The 18,377-nt window shown below is 40.7% G+C and overlaps 2 protein-coding genes across 2 annotated transcripts; both read right to left on the reverse strand.

Annotated features, from left to right (window-relative positions):
* Positions 1-183: 183 nt before the first annotated feature.
* On the reverse strand, positions 184-9,047 carry nox1 (NADPH oxidase 1). The gene is made up of 13 exons (XM_069694295.1): positions 8,967-9,047; positions 8,663-8,758; positions 7,652-7,762; positions 6,797-6,881; positions 6,153-6,298; positions 4,973-5,166; positions 4,758-4,884; positions 4,564-4,656; positions 4,234-4,475; positions 1,771-1,933; positions 1,432-1,578; positions 1,198-1,322; positions 184-326 (listed from the first exon to the last, which is right to left on the reverse strand). The coding sequence occupies exons 1-13, from the start codon at positions 9,009-9,011 to the stop codon at positions 200-202; spliced, it is 1,701 nt and encodes a 566-aa protein (XP_069550396.1). The 5' UTR covers positions 9,012-9,047; the 3' UTR covers positions 184-199.
* Positions 9,048-9,335: 288 nt separating this feature from the next.
* On the reverse strand, positions 9,336-17,602 carry xkrx (XK related X-linked). Its single transcript, XM_069694296.1, has 3 exons — positions 17,076-17,602; positions 11,495-11,754; positions 9,336-11,159 (listed from the first exon to the last, which is right to left on the reverse strand). Exons 1-3 carry the CDS (start codon positions 17,417-17,419, stop codon positions 10,294-10,296), a joined length of 1,470 nt encoding a protein of 489 aa, XP_069550397.1. The 5' UTR covers positions 17,420-17,602; the 3' UTR covers positions 9,336-10,293.
* Between the last annotated feature and the right edge of the window lie 775 nt (positions 17,603-18,377).

The raw sequence follows: 18,377 nt of genomic DNA on the forward strand, positions 1-18,377 counted from the left end.
TAAAAAAAAAAACATGCCATGCCTCTTGAACAGAGGGTGCAGTATAGTCCGTATAAAAACACACCTGTCCTGTCACACAGGTTGTCACGCAGTTTGTAACACAGCCTCGTCATCATCAATTATCTTCATATAATCTGGTGGAAGAGATTGTTATCCTTCAAAAATCGGAATATTCTGCAATGCTTTTTATTTTTTTTGTTTAGAAATTCTCCTTGTTGAAGTAAAATATGGTCTTGCCAGGGAAGTTGAGTGAGTATTTGTTACATTTCTCCGCCAAGACTTTACCTAGAATTACAGGGCCGCACAAGAAGGTTCCCACGACAGACCTGAAAACAACAAAAATAAAACCAAGAGTTTTATTTAGAAGCGACAGGTCAAATGTGAAAAATGCATTGTAAATTTACTCAAGTTCTGAACAGAAATACAAGTCTGAGGTACTTTTACTTAAATTTGACTTATTTTTTTTCAGCTGCTTTGTACTTAAACTCCACTACATCTCATTAGAGCACGTTTTACTCTTTTTATAGCTATAAAAACTAAACTAAACTAAAGATTTTACATAACACACAGGAGATTTAGACCTTTTTGTAAACTTTATGATTTTGATTACTTTGTTAAATATTTAACTAATTCTAAATGAATGCATATTAGGGTACACTCACAAACCCATAAAGAAAAAGTGAATTTTCTTTTTTAATATTTTTTGCAAAATCATGAAAAATCTAAAGTTAGTTATCAGGACAAATGGTTGTTCATTTGCGTAAAATAACTGGTTGACCTTTTTTTCAAAATAATGGAATAAGCAGGTTTTGTGAACTGAATAAAGCATAATTTTTTTTAACTATGTTGTCTATGTAAAATCTTAATCTGTAAAGTATCTAATAACTTCAGATCACAGAAAGATAGCCGAGTAAAAATATTTGAGTAAATAAAAGTAATACATAATTGCATGTGATTGACCTTTTCCTGCTGAACAGCCACCTTTGATGTTTAATACTGTAAGTAAATTTTTGAATTCAGGACTTTTACTTATAACAAAGTATTTTCACATTGTTGAATGTGCACCTTTCATCCTTTGATAACAGATCTAAATATTTAATCTGTGGTCAAAAGCATTGGACTTTCTACTCTATCTATATATTTTAACAGGGAATCAAAGATATTTAAAGATTTTCTAAAAAGAGGATTTCATCTTACGTGGGGTTCTCGTTGCGGATTTGTGTAAACTCCTTGTCCCAGTTGGGCCGGCCGTAGTTAGTTTTCTGTTTGAGCCCAGTGACCACGTCTGTGTCCTTATCAAAGTTAACCATCACATGAGTAGCCTGTAACAACGTGTGGGGGAAAAAACAGAGATAACATAAGATGAAATGAGCTCACACTGTTTATCTGGACTGGGCTTTCACCAAATAAAGACTTGACTCGCACACATACATGGCTTTGATCCCATCCGGTCAGATAGAGTTTGTAGGTCAGGAAATCCCCCATGCCTCGCTCTTCCATCTCTTTCTCCAGCACCTGCAGGAGGTCGGCGAACCACTCAAAGGCGTGTGTTTCCCGGCAGAGCCAATAAAAGTAGATCTGAAACCAGGAAGCAGACTCGGGCATGTTAAATCCTCTTATAAAAGAGCTGGCTAATGACTCGTGCTCTAACATAGGTGTATTGTTGAAATACATTAGTCTTTATATAGAAGACAATAGCATGTCCTGTCGCGTGTCAACACGATGAAAGAGATTGATTGGTTTAAATGTCAGAAAGGTTTCAGCCGTTACCTTTTTGGTGCGCAGTTTAGGATCGGAGTCTTTGAACTTGTACCAGATGGACTTGAGAATGGAGGCAAAGGGAGTGACGCCGATGCCGGCACCAACTAGCATGCTGACCTCGTAGTCAAACACGTCCTCACTGGCAGTCCCAAAAGGTCCGTCCACACCCATTCTGAAGACGATCAGGACAAACCCACAACATGAAAATATAATTAAAGAAAAAACTTGCAGGTTGGAGAACCCAATTAACGTGTTAGAAAGATGAAGAAGCAAGAAATGCACACACTCTAGAGGAGGACTCGTTGTCATAGGCTGTTAATATCAGTTAAATAGTTTTTCATCATCTTCTGCTACTGTCTCCTGTGGTGTACCATAAGGCTCGATTTTGAGCTCATTTTATTTCCACTATACCTGCTTCCAGAGGGGTGATTTCTTTTGAAAATTCAAGATCACCTAACGGTCTTGACAAGCAGCCCTACCACCATTTTTGAAACTACATTTAGTAACAAATGCTCGACTTAACCTTCCTGTTATGTTGCGGGTCAAATTGAACCGTTTCGAAGTTTGAAAATCTAGAAAAAATATTTTAAAGTACTTTTTCTGTATCAAACTTCTTCTGCTTGCCTTAATTAGTCTAATCAATGTTAAAAAAAAATAAATAAATAAATATGTATATATCATATATTTGCAACCCCTCCCTGCAGGTTTATATTACAGAGATGATGTTCGGGTCAATTTGACCCGGCAATGAAAGTGGAGGTTATAAGGAAAGGGTCAAGTTTAGACCATTTCTTTCTTTGAAAATGTGAGACAGTCTTTCTTACTGCCCCCCACCATGTTTCACCCCATTTCTCTCTCACACACACACACACACACACACACACACACACACACACACACACACACACACACACACACACACACACACACACACACACACACACACACACACACACACACACACACACACACACACACACACACACACACACTATTTCATCCCAATCTCACACGCACACACACTCTCTTTCTAACTACCCCACCTGTGCAAGAAATACAGATACTATTTTGACGGGAACCTTTTTTTTTTTTCCCCGCAGGAAAACTGCGCCCACACTTAGCAGGGGAGAGGCGAAACATACAAAATGGTTCCTTGGGAGTCCTACCAACTATACACTCTGCAGATACATACAACTCAGCAGCTTACTGTAGGACAACATGAGCAACAGAAACAAAAGGATGACAGCCCTGGAGACTCTGGAGCACATCCTTGATCACGACAGTGAAACAGAGGAGGATGTGTCTGAAGATGAAGACCATCTTCAGGTCAATTCAGATTATAATGGTACTGATTATGAACCATCAGATGAGGAAAGTGATAGACCTGTTCCTCCAAGCGAGACATTCGTGTCAAAAAAACTTGAAAAACAGTGGTCATCCTCACCCAATACACATCAGCCGAGACCGTCTGCCAAAAATATTGTAAAGACAGTGCCAGGCCCAACCAGGACGGCGGTGACTCGTGTCACAGACATCAAGTCAGCTTTTGAGCTGGTCATTCAAAACTCAAAACAGAAAGTCATTCTAGAAATGACTGATCTGGAAGGGAGACGTGTTTTGGAGGAGAAGTGGAAGGAGCTGGATGAAACGCAATCCTTATGACTCATTTGGCTTGATTTTGAGTGAGCGGGTCAACATGACCCTGAACAGCAGAGGTGTCTCATCTCTATTTATCTACATCACTCCATGAAAAAAAGAAAGTTTCAAAATGCAAATAAAATTTTGGAAAAAATACATGTTATGGTAGACTAATGCAATTCATATCTAGGTTTTTCCAGTGTACCTAAAAAAATAGTTTGAACATGTATTTTTCATGAAAACGAGTGAGTTATTCACCTCCACTAGTCCCTTATTGGTCCGCACCTCGGACGGGCTGAGAGAACCTCAATGTGAACAAGGTTTCTAGACTATAAGAACAGCAAAGACTGAAGCGGTAAGCAATAGGTGGACAAGCCACAATGTCACATGAGAATAATCAAATATTTTCTCCAGCTAGATGGCAGCAAGACAGACGTTCTTATTTCTAAATCTAAAATTTCAGTATTGGTTTTGACAGCTCTTTTATGAATCCGCATTAAAAGTTGACAAATAACGTCTGTCAGTAGCTGTGCCTCCCCCCCTCCCCCACACCTTTACATGGACCTTTAGAAAACCATCTTAAAGGCTTTTATTACTTCATGTCTTCACTAAAATCACACAACCTCACAATTGCATTGGTATCACTGCATAAAATAATGATTAACACAATTTATGCTATTAGAAAAAAAGCTGCCCAAAAAAGACCAAACTGCCTATAAAATCAAATTATTTGGAGAAAAAAAAAAAGTGGTCTGTTTGCAAGATAAAATGTCTCCAATAACCGCATTGGCTGAAAAAGAATGAAATCTTAAAAAAAAAAAAAAAAGTACTCACTTGGGCCCTGGTGTTCCCTCTGGTAGATGCTGCATGATTTCGATGAGTTTGTTGGTCCAGTCTCCGGCCGAGCGGATGTGTACGCTGAAGAAGTCCTCCTCGGGGGCAGAGGTCATGGTGAACGGGTGCCACTCCAGCTGCGAGATGGCCGGGCAGTTGAGGAAAACGTACTGGCCCACCTCCATTTTGAAACCGTTCTTCTCCAGCTGCAGCTCCAGCACTTTGGACGGTCGCATCACAATCTGGAAACAAAGCACAAAGGTTTAGTCGCTGTGAGACAACCTACGAACCAACGCAGCCGGCAGCGGATGAATCATGAATAGAACGCACCTTCCTGTATCTGACGGTCTGTAAGTAACGAATGAAACGCAGCAGACGCTCACAGATGTACAGAATCATGGGACCAATCACCCACATCCAGGTCTGCAAAAAAACAAAGAGAAATGTGATCACAATATTGACAATTCACCAGCGACGGTTTTATTGCGTCAGTAAGCGTAGTAATACAGTAGACGCAGACGAACCTGTGGGAACCCTCCTGCAAACTGAGGTACGGGACATTGAGGAATCCGTCCCCAGTCGTCACTTCGGTCTTTACAGAAGGTGAAGTTGTGCGGCGGATCTGTCGTCTGTTGACTCCTCACAATGCGTCTGTAGATAACGCACACAAATGAAACCGTCTTGCAAAGAAAACAAAGACGTTCCAGTAAAATAAAAGAAAGCGAGACCCGTCCCGTACCCGGCTCCGTGAAAGACGAGACCAGCGAAGAAGATGATGAAGAGGTGATGCGTGTACCAGAAGACCTCAAAGTAGCTGCGTCTGATGACCTCCATGGAGGAGGTGATGATGAGGATGAGTGCCAGAGTGATGATGACACCCGTGAGGCCAGCAATGGTGGTGAAGACCAAGAAGGTGGGAATCTGCTGAGGATGCTGAGACGCAAGCAGAAGAAGACAAACGTGAGCTTTTATTCACAAACGTGTCGCTCAACGAAGCTTTTTAAGATGTGACGATGTGGACTCTGCTGTGTTTTGGCTTTCACATATTTTGACACTCAAGATAAACCCATTTTTAGCCATCTACCTTTTCAGCAGACTGAAATATTAAACAACTTTTAGATGGATTACCACAAAAATGCGTAAACAAGACGTTTACAGATGACGTGTCCACATAACTTTGTCGATCCCGCACCGTAAGGGTGACATTTATATCTCGACAACTATGGGATGTATTGCCAAAAAAATGCAGTACAGACGGCTCACAATGAATCATAGAGCCTTCGATGATCTTCTGACGTTTCATCTGACCGATATTAGTCTCCAATACTTTGGCTAAATGTTAAAACTCTAAGATGATGAATATGGCCAAGTGTTATCTTGGTTTGAGTTCAAATGATCACTTAAACCATGTTGTGTGTTAAAGTTCCTGCTTCCTTTAAGTTATGGAACCTTCATCATCATGGCAACAGTAAACCTGTTTCTTATTTCTTTTTTTTTTTAAACTATCAAGACTCGTGATTGGAAAACAGAAAGTGAACAATCCTCTCCTGCAACCACCAGAAGTCCACTTTGGGGCACTTTCTACTTTAATTCCATGATATTTTAAAAGGGAAAATAATGAATGTAATTTTTGCTCCACAACATTTATCTGTTGAGTGGTTATTTTTAAGATCTTATTTTATTTTTATCTAGATGCTATGTGATAAAAAAACAACAACCGGCTGTTCCCCTGTTAAACCTAACAAGTGTCAAGTTTTGCAGCTTGATGAAACACTTTAAACGTTATCTAAAAAGATTTAGAAATGTTCTCAAGTTGAACATACATGTAATTCTCCAACCAAATGTTAACTTCAATCTCCACATCTGGGGATTTGTTTTATTCTGACAGTTTCATTAGAACTTATTTGTTGATGACTTACGACGTCGATTTTGCGGATCGGGTTCAGGTAGGTGGTGTTGTCTGTGTCCTCCAGGTTGGACAGAGCAGTGCTGAGTTTATCATAGACACCCAGTCGGCTGTTATTGTACCACTCCACATTCAGCAAATGGGCAATGACATGAACAGCTGTCAGAAGACAGAAGAGACACGTTACTGCTGCCGCAGTTCCATCCATGTTTAAGAAGTAAGTTGGATTTAATACAAATATATTTTAAAAGGCACTTCTTTGATTAAGTCTCATTTTTGTGGATTGGTGTTTGCATGTCATTTTATTTAAAACTCGTGAAACAAAAATCAACCAAACAGTAAAATTCAAAAATCCATTCAACAAAACTGCTTTTCTTTCATAGCATTTGAATTGACTTCAAAAATCTGTTGTATTTTAAAAGTGTGCAGTTGCTACACTTGAGGTAAAGATGTGTTCTAATCTTCTGTCATTCTCTCTGTAGGGTTCATTTCACCTCGCCTCAACTAGAGCACCGGTAAAGTAAGATGCACACAAAAGAACTTAATACTTCTTTTTTTTTTTTTTTTTAAGTTTGTGATGAACCTAACTAATCACAAATTTTCATCTTTAAACAAACCGTTCATTGAAAACCAATTGCGTGTGTACGTTAAGTTCACCTGTCATCAGAGCGATCATGTACGCCACGAGCTTGTGGAAACTCAGATTTTTATCCAGTTGTTTCCTCATTGTTCTGCTGCAACACTGACAAAATGAATTGAAGGAAAGAAGTGGAAAGTAAAACATGATGAAGAAGATCTTTCACAAGCAGAAAGAATGATGACCAGCCTGTCGATTGGGCAGAGGGTTCAGGATGACATGACACATGGAAAATATTGTCATTCCACTTCATGTTACATTTTCAGATATGCACAATGTCCCTTTGTATTCCTTTGTATGTCAGTTAAATACATAGACTTTAGTAAAAAAAAAAAAATAAAAAAAAAAATTGCACTATTGTTTAGTTAGTTTTAATTTGATTTAATTATTTAATTTGATTTTATTCTATTTATTGTATATACTGTGCATTTTTATATTTAATATTTTTTACTGTTATTTTATTGCTTTCCTGTATCTATAAATGCCGCCGTAGCGAAAAAATTTCCCCCTTATGGATTAATAAAATAAATCTATCTATCTAGACTTTATTAATCCCACAGTGGGGAAATTTAATTTAATTTAATTTAATGCAGATATGCAAAGCGCTTCACAATATATTATTGAAGGAGGAAACTAACATTCAATAAAATATTTGCTAATATAAAATTTACCTTCTTATATTAAAGAAATGAAAAAAAAAAAAAAAGATTAAAGTGTATATAGATACATAACAAGAAAAGACACTTGTTGTGAACATATAACAGAGTGTTATATGTTTCATTGACGAAGAGCAGTCATGCTCGACCTTTAAAAGATAATGACAGCAACTTCAGCACGCCTCACCCCACCATGACAGGTAAACATCATGATCTTACCACGAAGGAGCCTCGGATCAGAGACAGCAGGTTCCTGCACACCGGGAGGAGGATCAGCAAGCAGTTAAAGTTGAGGACAGCTGCAGGAGCTCTGGCCCAGGCCAAGGCAGACTGAAATTACATTTACACACACATTGATTTGAGTCTGACTTTAAGAAGTCAGTCGAATACTGAATAGCTGTACTGAAGGACGATTTTGAGGGATTTACACTTGACTATTTCCATGTAATGCTGCATAATGCCTTTACTCCGCTAAATTTATCTGACAGCTATTTTCATTTGTTACTTTACAGATTATCTCAAATTAAAAACACAAGTAAATCAATAAATAGACACATCTTTTGTGTGCACCACTTATCAGCCACTTGTTCAGTCCTGAGATCATTGTGACCTTAATGATCCACAGCATGGCGGTTGGGTCCCACATGTGACCTAAACAACTCTCATCAACCCCACCATAGGTTAAAACCTGTAAATTCGGTCCAGTCTGTCAGAAATGAAGCCTCTCCAATGAGAGATAAAAACGTGTTCAAGAAACTAAAGGAAGATCTGGACGACAGAATGCTTTAAGTTAAAAAAACAAAAAACAAAACTGGTTTAGGCCCAAAAGCTAAAGTAAAAGAATATCATTTTTGGTAACTTTTTTCCACTTTCCTGCCTCATTAATCATTACAATCCTCAAGACTTATCTTGTGACCCTTTGGAGGGTCTTTGACCCTGATGTTGGCAGTCAATCTAATTCCAACTGATCAGCTACAACAGTAAAATTATACTTGTGCTTATTTTTGCATCAGCATTAACTATATAACAATGTCATATAATAATATGTCAGTTACAGGACTTATTTCTCTCCTGTATTTTATTTTTATTTTTTTTTTTTACAGCATTTTACAGTGTTGTATCGATACTTGTAAACATACTTTTAACAAGGACTTTCTCCACCACTTAATCAAAGTAATGAACCAAGCATCCTTTCTTCTCTGTAGAGATGTTAAAGATGTCCTTACTCACCCCTAAAAGATGACGCGTGTAGAAAAACTGATCCCCCAAGTCGTAGAAGAAGTAGAACCAGACAAAAAGAAAGATGTTGATGGCCATCCATACCCCCTGTAAACACAGCCAGATCACATTTTCAATTAAAAAAAAAAAAAAAGATCGCAGAATTAAAGTAAAAAGCGTTTAATCCAAAATACTCCATTTGAGGAGATGCAGGAGTTTGTTCACCGACATACATCGATCTTTCTTGGACATTTTTGGTATTTTGCGCACAACAGCTGCGCGTAAATTTCAAAAGTGACGACTATGAAGAGCTCACCAGCATGAAGAATGTAAATCCATGGTTGATAAAGCAGTTCCCCATGTTGAGCACTTTATCTCGACTCGCAAGTTTCCCAGCATCTACAGTCTGCCTACACTTTTTATAACTCCTGCTCGGACTCCTCCCTCCTTAGCAGGTGTAGCGGCGATGAGAAATTGCGCAGTTCGGGAAGTTTAGAGGTGAGGCTTCCCTCCTGCGGCTGAATGACCACATTCCTACTGGAAACTGGGGTTGGACAAACTTTACGCACGGCAGGAACGAGGAAGTGTCCTTCACACCTTAACGCCTTCTTTTACCCTGCAGACACTGACGCAATCATATCACACATATAGGTTTACAGTGCACGAATAAGACAATACGAATAAGTGTGTAGACATGTTTTTTTTTTTAATGAACGAATTAGTTTATGACATTTTATTGAAGGTTCAAGTAATACAACAGTAGTCAAGGCACTGTATCAACAAACAAAACATAAAAAATAAGCAAAAGTTCAAAGCACCTCAATAAAGTTTAAGCTCATTCAGAGTCCTGTTAATGCATCAGGTGCAAGATTATTTCTGAATTACCTCTAGTGTTACACAAATTATATTTTCTAAAGCCTCTTTCAGATGGATATTTTCACTAACTTTGAATGTGTTTTGTCTTTTTGCAACATTAAAACATTTTTTTTAATTAAGGAAACCAGATTGGAAAGTGAACAACAAAAGGCATTCATAACAGCAGTATGAGGAAGATAAATGACTCCTCCTCTGACCTTTTCTTGCCATTCTGCTGTTTCTTCTTTCTTTCTTTTTTTTTTTTTTTTTTTTTTTAAGTCGGTTTAGTACAGATGCAAACATGTGCAAAGGGGCTTTTGTGGTTTGAAAACCCTTAGAGGAAGTAAACTGGGGGTGTCCTGGTCAGTGTTTCGTCCACTTCGGACACACTTGGCACGTTTCCCTCACACCACCTGGCTCAGTGCTGCTCTCTCAACAGCGGCCTTTGTGCATCCCTGCATATCTCAACACGCTACATTCTTTGCTACACTAGGGCCTCACCGTGCCCTAAAGTGTGCGTAATCATCCTCAATAAAGACATCAGGAGTTCACCTAAATCCCTCTCAGAACCATGAATGAGTGAAGTTTTGTGCACTTAAGGAAAAAATTTAAACGTTTGTTCTTTAACACATGACCTCATTTAATCAAAAACATCCTGTTTTTTGTTTTTAACTACTCAAGGCCTCGTTCAGCGGGGAAAGGGGGGGGGGGGCACCTGGCGGAACCAGCATCTATTCCCAAGATGCATCTCTACATTGGAGATCAGAATTAATAAATTGAATCAATTCTCAGGCTGCTTCCATCATGTCATCAACAATGGCCGTCTCCCTCTCTCCCAGCTGACTGGTGAAATCGGGAGCTTGTGAGTTTTGAGGGTCCAGCAGCTCCAGTGGCTCCTCTGGCACCAGCACCATGGTGCCGGCTGTGGAGTAGGAGGATGGCAGCTTCCCCCGCCTCCCCCGCTCTCCATCCCCCCCTCTCTGGCAGCAGACGCAGTGCAGGCAGTCGTGGATGTTGTGCTTGAAGAGGCGTCTGCACGGGTGGCAGAACTGGTAGAAGAACAGCATGAAGAGCACGGCGAGGCTGTAGCAGATGAGCAGCTGCACGGCTAGCAGTGGGGCGCACACGTACTCGTAGAAGTCCGACTTGAAGAAGTACCAGAGTGTGATGAGGAAAAAGTTCTCAACAAAGCGTCCACAGTAGTACATAGCCAGGAGGTCCCAGCGCTGCTTCTTCTCGATGAGCTCGTCCTGGGTGAGGTCCAGCAGCACCGCCGACCAGCAGAACATGTTGATGCAGGCGTAGAGCAGCGTGAACATGCACAGCACCACCACGGTGCCCAACTTAGAGAAGTTTTTGTCTACGGCCTCAGTTAGTGATCCTTTACTGGCCCAGAAGCGACACCAGGGGAGGAAAAAGAAGAAGAGCAGGTTGATCAAGACCACAAGGACCACCCAGTGGGTGAGAGCCGTGCTGAAGAGGACCAGAGCAATGATCCGAGTGGCGATCTCCAAGCCTCTCCACACAATCATGCACAGGTAAGCTGCAGGGCGGAGCCACAACTTGTACTCGTCAAATCTGATCTGGATGGCCAGAACGCTGCACACAAGAGCTCCGTATGTGATGGAGATCAGGGTGATGATCATCAGAGTCACTGTGAACGCAGACGCAAGTCACCTGTTAGACTTTACAAATATCAAGAGCAACTGAAAATCATTCAAAAATGCTTTGTTGAAAGGCGCAATTATGCGGGCACGGAAAGACTGCCATTAACTTACTTTTCCTGGTGTTGTTATGACATTTGCATTCACTAAAACTGTTTTTTTTGTACAGCATTAAATCAAGGTGATGAGTCACAGTCTTAAAGAATTTCAGAATTTTCATTGTGAGAGACATTTAAGCCTGCCAAGAGCCTGTAAATCAGTGCTTTCTAAAAGAAAGTTAATGTTGGCACATTTGCTTGACCCCCGACCCCTCAGTGATTCTTACGTCTCGCAGGGAGGACGTATTTCTCCTGGATGGTGGTGTACAGCTGGAGCGTCAGCTGAGGCGTGGAGCCCAGGAAAGCCTGGATGACCGTGGTGCGTTTGAAGGCGTTCCTGTGCATGGCCAGGGTGCGCTCCGTCCGCCCGATTTCCCACTCCATGGGCATCCCCTGTCCCTTCTTCAGGCTGATCTTTCTGGAGATGGTCAGATAAGGCTCCTCCTTTTTACCTGCCTTGAAATACACCACCAGGGCATCAAAACACCTGAGGACGAGAGAAGAGAGCGTGAAGTGATATTTACACACCGACAGGGGGCAGTGCAACATTATGTTTAACATACAGGGCGCCACCACGAAGAGTAATAATGTCTGTGTTGTGACTACTTTTAATCATAGTAGGAACATGTAGGGGCAAGAGAAGCTATAAAGCAAAACTATATGTAGAATAAAGCAAAGTATTTATAGTTTTAGGGATTGTTCATCAGCAATTTGTTGTTGTGGTTTGTCTTCAGTTTAGCACATTTTTCACCAACACAACAGTGATCTGAGAGATATGTCATCTCATGGAAGGGATCCATCATAAATAGACATCTCTTTGTCAATCACAGCTAAACAAACAGGAATGAGGCTCCAGCAGAGGGCAGTCACAAGAAAGAAGACGCAGTTCCCTGAGGCTCTCAGGGTGTGGTTCCCTGAAGGTTTGCAAGGTGAATGCTCTCTGTATTTGGTCTCGGCGGAAATCCACAATGTTCAGGAAGAGGGAAACAGGTTTTACACTTAACTGGGTTTCTGTGCCACAAATGCAGGTTGCAAACTTTAAAGACAAAATATTTGAATATTTAAGAAAAGCAGTGGGGGATAAAGAAAATCAAATGCTTAAATGTTTTTTGGAGGCCCACATGCCACACGCCTTATTCAAATCATAGAAACAAAAGTTCAAAGTGAAACAGTGGAAACTGAAAGCGTAAGTTTATCCCTGCCAAATCACAAAATGTCAACACTGTAACTCCTGAATAATATTCAAATAAAATGACCTGAAACTCAAAGCCCTGCAGATCTGCATTCAGCAACACAACCCTCAGCCCTCGGATATTCCCCCTCAGCACTAAATCTCACATCTCTACTCTGCAATGTATTTTCAGACACTGTTGCTTCAGCTGCTACTCGTAGGTAGATTGCACTCTTTACTTACAGCACCAAGCTCCCTGTGAACTGGGTTTGACCCAAACTGGAGAGGTTAGCAGGAGCAATCTTGTGGGAACCCTGCTATCTTCACACACGTTTTATTCTTCACTCTGATCAGGGTTTTTCAGAATTTGTGTACGAGCTTGACTACAGAGAAGCAGAGACAGAAGAGACAGAAAAACCTGATTTACCGATATCCCCTGCCAGGAAATCTGGCAGCACAATGGACTCGGGACGCAGCACGGCGGTGCTAAACTCGAGCCAGCATGCACTTAGGAGTCTGTAAAGCGACTCGGAGGCAGACTGAATTTCACTTGGGGTGGAATAAAAACAGCACAAAAGACGAATGCATTAGCCAAGAGGTTCAATATGCTGACTTCCAAGGCAGCATCTTATGGATTTATAGGGATTTATAAGGAAAAGACGAGCTGCAGCTCTGAATTTGCAGTCTAAACATGCAATCTGTTCCCTCAGTGTGTGATTACAGCAGCGCGGTGTGACAAACACCACACAAATGAAGAAGAAATGCCTTTAAAAGGAAGTCTGGAAGCGACATGCTATTGATCTCCAACTGCAGGGCAGCAGAGTTTACAGGAAATTCTTTCAGCATCTTTTTAGCAACATCATCCTGTTTTGGCAGCATTGAAATGACCCCATCAGGCTCACTGACACGGCCTCATCAGACTGAGGCATTTGTAACAAAAACAGACACACAACAAGAAGCTGTGCATGTCGAGACTGGTCCAAGCTGACAGAATAATTATGTAGTTTGTGCTCCTGCGTTAGGAGGATACTTAAGGAGACGAGTTAAGACAAGGTCCAGCTAGTAATAATATAATCATCATAAGATAATCCTGACTCTGTGGATACCGTCGTATTGTCTTCAGATAAGACTGCAGCACAACTAAAACAAGGCTCTTACAAATAAGAGATATATAGTTATATGCAGTTGTCTGTAAACATTATGAGCTGAAATTACTCTTTTGATAGCAGATATGGTATGTTTGACCGTGTCGCAACAGGCTCAGCAATCACACCATCCCCAAGTCACACAGGAAACCTCCCATCTGAGGCAAGAAGGACCTGAGGTGATCTGTTTACAGCAGCACAGCCCAGAGACAGAACAAAACAGAATATTAAGAACACGGAGAACAGAACGGACCGAGCTGTACTGTAATAACAATGTTTGTTTAGTGGCCTCACATTACAAGCCTGCATCAGAGATATATTATGGCTATAGAGTAACAGATGATAACTGCAAAAAGTGATTACATTAGAGATGCAGCCAGACTAGAAGCCGTTTCATGGTCGCTGCTGTTTTAAATCATCGGCATGAGCGAAGCATTCTCGGGTGGAGGCGAGACGTGAAAGGGGATCGAAAGCAAGTGCGCATAGTTGACCGCCAGATGCAGCTGCTTTTGGTTGAAGGTGCTCACGTTGTTCAGCAGAACCATACATTTATTTGTCTTTTGTTTGATGTATCCAAGCTTTTGATTTTAACTGGTGTGAATGGAAATCATTTTCAAGTCAGCGGGTTTATCAAAAAATATTGGCCTTTAGCAGTAAGTAATAGAAAAGAAATCTCAAGTCTTTACTCTGACTTCCAAATTTAAGAATAAAATCTATTTATCGTATTTCTTATCACACTTCAGACATGTTCTGTACACAAAATATTAGTTGCGACATTGAGCAATATAAACACATTTCAAAATGTGTAGTTTTAGCTTATTTGTTTGATTTGAACAGCTGATAGATTTTTCTTTTTTTGAGTGAGTGTATCATCAAAATTATTTTGAAGCTGTTATTTTAAGGTAAAAAAACAACAAAAAAATGTTCCCCCTGCATGTCACTTTTAGCATAAGGATGTTGCTTGAGATTTGATCCGAGTTTATTCAGAGGCCTCTGGACATGTTTGAGGTTCTTGAAGATGTTCATCCTCTCATAAGAAAGGTTTCCTTCTGGTGGTTCTTTAAATAATTCTTAAGTATAATAGTTGTAAGTTTAATGTTTGTGGGATCTGATCTCTTCATGTTACAACCCCTTCCAAAAGTCACACATTAGACTGTCAGTACTGCTGGGATTCTGCCACTCTCTTACAGTAGAAATGTGATTCAATCAGCAATTCATTCCTAATACAGGACTTCTGCACTGTACGCTTCAACATGCAGACTAAAAGTGTTTATTCTGCTTTCTGTTGAGGAGCTTCTGGTGGCTTTATTTCTAATGTGTTCCTGAATAATTATAGACCTTCGGCCCGAACCACTGAGAGCATGACCTTGATCCAGTTATAGTGGAAACTTTGAATATTGTAGGGCGTGCTAGTAAATAAATAATCTTTAAATATGATACATTGTCCTGATTCATGAAGCCCTTTTGACTCAAATGGCATTCATCACAACTGGAAAAGCAGGAATTACGTAAATTCTTGGCCTTGTTTTGATACACTGTATTACACAAGGACCAAACACACGGTTTACTTAACACAGAAGAGAAGATAATTTCCTATCTTTTGAATTGCATTACAAAGCAAATTTCCTGGTTCTAAATTTATCCATCATTTTATCTGCATCTTTTCTTATCTGCAAATGCTCTTGAAATATAATGGCCCTGATATATTTTACGCATAAATCAAACCATTCAAATGCCTTTTAGCTACACTTTCTCCTGCAAAACATTCTTTCTTTGGCAAGTAACCTCCAACTAAAAGAAAAAGTTCAATTTATTGCCCCATGAAAGAACACACCCTTCAATTAACTCTTATAGTATTGTAAATTCCCTACACCTCCTTTTGAGCACACTGGTGACAAATCAAAGGTCAAAGAGAGAAGGAGGAGTTGTAGATTTGAATCTTATAGACCTTAAGCACAAGTCTCTGCCTACCTCATCCTAAATGAGTCACGGTTCGCCAAACAGGTATCACAGCTAAGATCAACCGTCACTGAGGTGTGAGCTGACAGTATTCAAACAGAACTCCTTCCTTGAACTGAACTGACCTTTTTAAAACATATTGAACCTTACTTGCTGATTTCTTGTAGATTGTCTCATCTGTATCTTTTCCAAAAAACAAAAATAAAACTCAAGCTCTATCATTTCTGGTAACATTTACAATCCCTTTGAAACCTCTCTTCCTCCTGCTGATCCAGTCTAGCCAAATCCGTGATCTGACTGTGCTGCAGCACAGAGGCCTTTGGGTGCCATTATCTGAGATGAGGTCATACAGCTGAGTGGAACAAGTCATAAGCATAAAGGATGCATTACAAGGGTGGAAACCAGCCGTGCAAAGTCAATAGACGGTGTGGTTTCAGAGTTTAAACTGCAGTATTTCCCCATCAGGGAGACTTCAAATTAAAAAAGGATAGGAGGGATAAACCAGGAAAGGATGTTTGTTTTTAAGTCTGTCCCTGTAAAGCCATGTTTGATGATGTGGGAGGTTGTTATGTTCAGTCATCCCTCCTGTTTCTCATACTGAACTCACTTTCCATCTGGAGTGACACAGTTTTCTGCCAAATCTGCAATCTTTATTCAGTGCAAAAACACTGGTTCAACCAAAGTTATCAGAATAATAACTGGATGAATGAGTCAGTCAGCATTGGGGCTGTAACTAACTGTTATTATCATCGTCTATTAACCTGCAGATTATTTTAATTTGAATGGTTTAATCTATGTAAAAGTGAAAAAATACTAAATAATAGTAATACAAATAAATGCCAATTACAACTTTGCCTAGCAGGAAGTGATGTCTTGTTATTTTCACAGCACTTGTACAGTCCAGTAGCCAAAAGGATTCAGTTTCCTATCACGTATGTGAAAGAAAAGCACAATCTCCTCACAATTCTTGGCCTTTTTGCTCCAAAAATTACTTTAAAGTTGCAACAATTGTCAAACTATATGCTGTTAAATTTGATCAACTAACTACTTGCTAATCATTGCAACTCTTGGATGTCTGAATAATGAGTATTTATAAGGACAAGCAGTGAAATATTCCAAACTGTACTCTTAAAAAGTCACTATTCTGGTAAAATGTGACTTTGACTGTTGATGGCCGATCAATGAATCGACTGAATGTTGCAGCTCTATTCAAATCCATTAATAAAAGGCTGCAGCGTCATGTGATGTGCACTTAACAATGATTGTAAATTTGTATGGCATGAACTGTTGTTCTACACTGTGAAAAGAAAAGTGGAAACTGCATGTTCAATAAGAGAGACTAAAGGAAGATGAAAATGAAGGGACTGATCGGAAAAAGTCAGTGATTAATTTTTGTATGCCTAATTTACTGCGAATCAAATCTATGAATTGCTGAGTAAACAAATAATCTATGACCAGCCAAACTGTAAGGTGTCTGGGTTTGTTAAATGTTCCTCTCACGCGCAGCCCCCCTTGCCCCCTGTGTTTCCCCACCTGATGACGGGGCCGAGCAGCAGCAGGTGCAGGAAGAGGACCAGAGGCCGGTCCCGACCCAGGTCTCTGTGGATAAAGGTCAGGGCCAGCTGAATGAGCACCGCGGGCAGTAGCACGAGGGCGATGGTGTAGCCCATCCAGACGACATCGTCGGTCTTGCGGTACATGGCGCTGAGCACGGCGGCGCACACGAACTCGGCGCAGTACAGCACGGTGGCCAGCACGACGCTGAGGGGAGGACGGATCCGGCTGTGATTGACCATCAGTATGACCCCGTTGTCCACCACCGACGAGCACCGGTCCATGTCCGTGATCTCCCTCTCCTCCGCGGCCACTTCGCACATGTTCAAATTTGGACGCGTCTGACGAGCAACGAGACGCCACGGGATCCTCAAACTGAACCCGTCTCCAAAAGCATCACTTTTTTGTAAATATGTCCTTTATTGCGCCGTCTCTCCCAACTTTCCACCAAGTTGATCATCGCTGGTGTCTCATTGTGTTTAACTTCGCCGCTGGGTTGAGCCCCCCCCCCCCCCTCCCCGCGCCGCTGCAGACACACACCGAGCCACCTCTCAGGGGGTTTTTGTATTGTCTGATTTACCGCCGTCGTCCGCGGCATTCATGTGCCGCGGGGCCGTTTTAATCCAGAGAAAACCACCTCACTGTTGGCACCACAGATTGACCCGCTGCCTTGTGTGCAGTTTTCGGGAAACTTCAGCCTCGTCAACGCTGTCAGTTGGATTAAAAAAAAAAAAAAAAAATAAAAAAAACACTCCTGCCGGGCAACCCCCGTTAAAAAAAAAAAAAAAAAAAAAAAACACAGGGAGATCTAAACTCCAGTGAACCCGTTGTTCCTGGTTCAAAACCCAGCGAGTAGTCTGACTGTGGGGACTGGGAGGTTTGGGTGGCTCCGTGTCGGCATACTTGTAGGGCTGCTGTCAGCGAAACAGTTGCGTCAAGTCAGACATGCGCAGACAGATACCGGAAATACAGTTTTCAAAATAAATACAATAATTCAAAAACGTTGATTGAAAACAATTCTGAGACGTTTCTTTCTAAATAAACACCAACACATAAATCTAAAAAAAAAAACCGTGAAAAACGAGTTCGCGTTGCAGAAACACTGAAGGCGCTATTTTATATGCCGAGTATGCGATGTGCACATATACAGGCACTTGAAGGCACGGAGAACAAAGAAAGGTTTTTAATTTAGTCTGACATCTATTCTGAAGGCCGATATATGAATTATAGCCTGTACAGGCTATAATATCTACCTATTCAGTGACATAGAATTAAGCATAA

The sequence above is a fragment of the Brachyistius frenatus genome, unplaced genomic scaffold (genome assembly GCF_029030835.1).
Source record: "Brachyistius frenatus isolate BFR_SWC_R1_liver_20210118 unplaced genomic scaffold, ASM2903083v1 Contig_17, whole genome shotgun sequence".
In the NCBI taxonomy this organism is placed as follows: domain Eukaryota; kingdom Metazoa; phylum Chordata; class Actinopteri; family Embiotocidae; genus Brachyistius; species Brachyistius frenatus.